Source organism: Mesoplodon densirostris, chromosome 12 (genome assembly GCF_025265405.1).
Source record: "Mesoplodon densirostris isolate mMesDen1 chromosome 12, mMesDen1 primary haplotype, whole genome shotgun sequence".
In the NCBI taxonomy this organism is placed as follows: Eukaryota; Metazoa; Chordata; class Mammalia; order Artiodactyla; family Ziphiidae; genus Mesoplodon; species Mesoplodon densirostris.
In genome coordinates this window covers 69,114,491-69,117,974 of record NC_082672.1, presented here as the reverse complement: position 1 = coordinate 69,117,974, position 3,484 = coordinate 69,114,491, and the positions used below count along the sequence as shown (strand labels likewise).

The 3,484-nt window shown below is 47.7% G+C and overlaps 1 protein-coding gene across 1 annotated transcript; it reads right to left on the bottom strand.

The window, feature by feature from the left end:
- Positions 1-1,097: 1,097 nt before the first annotated feature.
- On the bottom strand, positions 1,098-2,516 carry CNR1 (cannabinoid receptor 1). The gene is made up of 2 exons (XM_060115195.1): positions 2,431-2,516; positions 1,098-2,355 (listed from the first exon to the last, which is right to left on the bottom strand). The coding sequence occupies exons 1-2, from the start codon at positions 2,514-2,516 to the stop codon at positions 1,098-1,100; spliced, it is 1,344 nt and encodes a 447-aa protein (XP_059971178.1).
- Positions 2,517-3,484: the final 968 nt, after the last annotated feature.

Genomic DNA, 3,484 nt, shown 5'->3' with positions numbered 1-3,484 from the left:
CCAGACAATACTTCTTTTCAATTAAGAAAAAATGAAGACTGTTGTTTGGCCACCCAGGCATGAAATCTACTTAAACCTGGAATATAAGGATGCAATACTCTTCAAGAAAACAGCAATTGCACAGTGATAACAACATACATTAAGATTGACACATGCTGTCTTAAGAGGTCCAGTAAGAGCTAAAGTCTAAAGAAAGTCGGAGATGTCAGCCAAAGTCAATATGCAGTCTCTCTTCTCTTCTGATTGTAATCCATCACCCAACAGAACAGCTACAGTCCAGAAGATAATACAAGTCCTCGTATGAAAATGCAGGACTAAGAAAATTTTAAGTGTCAACGAATTCTGCTCAAGATTTTGGACAGTCTTCAAATTCTTCTGGTTGGATTAACAGAAAAATAAACCTTTATGGTTATTTCAATGTCAAATTTAAATAGAGATACTTGAAAAAAATATTAAGGTTTCTAAAGTTACATCATGGGCAATAATGTTTTAAAAAGTGGTCTCATTGGCATATATCCGCTGCTTATGTGCCACTGTTCTTGTAGAAGCCCACTTTGCAGTTCTGCTGGACTAGACAAATATAAATAACACATGGTAAACACTGATACACATCTCACAGGACACACTACATTTTACAAAATAGCTCTACTTTAGTACTGTAACTGTTGTAAAAATGGACATCTCTGATTACTTCCGGACAAGTACATTTCACATTATAATGAAAGTTGTGATTACAAAGGCATTACTCGTTTGATGGCCTTTTTCTATGGGTATTTGGGCTTCCAACTGTGTAGCCAAAGGTTCTCTCCTATTTCACTGAGACTTTGAAGGACCTTCCAGTCCCTTAAACAACAGGTTTTCTTCACCGTAAACCCCCCAGAGAACTGAGTTTGAGGACCTACACTATGGAAACGTTAGAGAACTGAAAACTGATCACGGTGACAATCACCTTTTCACTGAGCGTGGTCAACTTAAAAAAATATAACCGATGAGACGACAGACTCTTCTGGGTTTTTGAGCTTTTAAAAAAGAGAGAGAGAGAGAGAGAGAGAGAGAGAGAGAATTTCTTTTCCTGTGCTGCCAGGGACGCGTCTGGCTCACAGAGCCTCGGCAGACGTGTCCGTGGACACAGACATGGTCACCTTGGCGATCTTGACCGTGCTCTTGATGCAGCTCTCCGCGGCCCTGTGGACGCTGGCTGCATTGTTGGCGTGTTTGTGCAGGCAGTCCGAGTCCCCCATGCTGTTATCGAGAGGCTGCGCAGTGCCTTCGCACGAGGGGAACATGCTCCGGAAAGCATGTCTCAGGTCCTTGCTCCGCAGAGCGTAGATGATGGGGTTCACGGTGGAATTCAGCAGGCAGAGCATGCTGCAGAAGGCGAACACTGTCTTAATGAGCTTGTTCATCTTCCCAAAGACATCGTACACCATGATTGCGAGCAGAGGGCCCCAGCAGATGATCAAAACCACCAGGATCAGGACCAGGGTCTTGGCCAGCCTAATGTCCATGCGGGCTTGGTCCGGCCGGGTCACCTGCACCTTGCCGTCCTCGGACGTGTGGATGATGATGCTCTTCTGGGTACCGCGCTGGATCATGCGGACGGCGTGGCTATGCGCCTTCCAGAGAATGTACATGTAGGCATACACGATGAATAGCAGCAGCACGCTGGTGACCCCGATCCAGAACATCAGGTAGGTCTCGTCGATGAGAGGGAAAATGTCTGAGCACACGGATTGCAGTTTCTTGCAGTTCCAGCCCAGGAGAGGCAGCACGGCAATCACAATTGCGATGGTCCACATCAGGCAAAACGCCACCACGGCCTTGGGCCGGGTGACGATCCTCTTATAGGCCAAGGGCCTGTGAATAGATATGTACCTGTCGATGGCCGTGAGGAACAGGCTGCCGACGGAGGCCGTGAACGAGGCTGTGACCCCACCCAGTTTGAACAGAAACACGTTGGGGCTGTCTTTGCGGTGGAACACGTGGAAGTCGACGAAGCTGTAGACGAAGATGACGCTCCCCAGGAGGTCTGCCACAGCCAGGCTGCCGATGAAGTGGTAGGAAGGCCGACAGCGGAGGCTGCGGGAGTGGAGGATGACACACAGCACCAGCAGGTTCTCCAGGACCGTAAAGGTGCCCAGCGTGAGGGACAGCACGGCGATGGCCAGCTGCTGGCTGGGGTTCAGAATCATGAAGCACTCCATGTCCATAAAGTTCTCCCCGCACTGAATGTTCTCGTCGTTCTCCTTGTAGGAGGACAGAGACTTGTTGTAAAATTCGGTGAGGTTCACCTGGTCTGCTGGGACCAACTGGGGGTGCTCTCCCGCAGTCATCTTTTCTTGGAAGGGACTTCCCCTGAAGGAAGTGAAAGGAAATTTCTGCGGGAAGTATCCTAATTTGGATGCCATGTCGCCTTTGATGTCTTCGTACTGAATGTCATTGGCACCCACATAGAGGAGGTCTGTGGTGATCGTTCGGAAGGTGGTATCTGCAAGGTCATCGAGGATAGACTTCATCCCCTCTGTCTTCGATTAGGCCACACTCACAATGACGGAGAAGGAGCCCCGCAGCAGGAAACCCTGATGGGAGGGAAAACAGATAAGTTGAATGGGGAGAGAACAGGGAGAATTAAGACACACGAACAACTCGCCCCCCCCCACAAAAAAAAGATGGTAAACATCCCAAATATGTCCCCTTGTGTTATTTCATTCCTGTCTCTGAACATAGGTAAAATCCTTGTCCGATTCTGTCAACAAAATGTGTCGATCCTTCAGTTAAAGAAAAGCTTCCCAGGGAATTCCCTGGTGGTCCAGTGGTTAGGACGCCACACTTTCACTACCGAGGGCGCGGGTTCAGATCCCTGGTCACGAAACTAAGATTCTGTAAGCCACACGGAGCAGCGAAAAAATAAATAAATAAAATAAAGCCATGCATTTGGTCAACGTACAGAAAAATATACCATGATAAAAATAAAAACACAATTAAGATGAAAAAAAGAAGAAAACAAACAAGAAAAGCTGTCAAAAGTTGGTGAGGTAGGGCACACACCCAACACATCCATTTCTTTCATTATTTAAGCTCTCTGGACGTGAGTCGCTGTGTGAGGCCCGTGTGGACCTCCAGGGTCTGGTGGTCAAGTGAAAGCAATGTGTCTTGGGTGCGACTGTGTTAGGGAGTGTTTGCCACCTGGCTTCTACTATCACACACACACACACACACACACACACACACACACACAGAGTCCTGATGCTGGTGGGGAAAGCAACCACATGTCACACAGTCTCTGCTCTTAAAGACTTTACTGCCTTGTCACACAGGTAAGACTGAGCATATAAGACAACCAAAGAACAGGGTGTGGAGTCAAAGACTGAGTCGTGTGGCCTGTGTGTTGAGCATAAAGGTGGAGGAGGACGTTGCTGGGAACTATAGGAAGCAAGTGGCCTTAATGGGAAGATTCAGGTTCTAGCCCTGACTCCATCAGGCA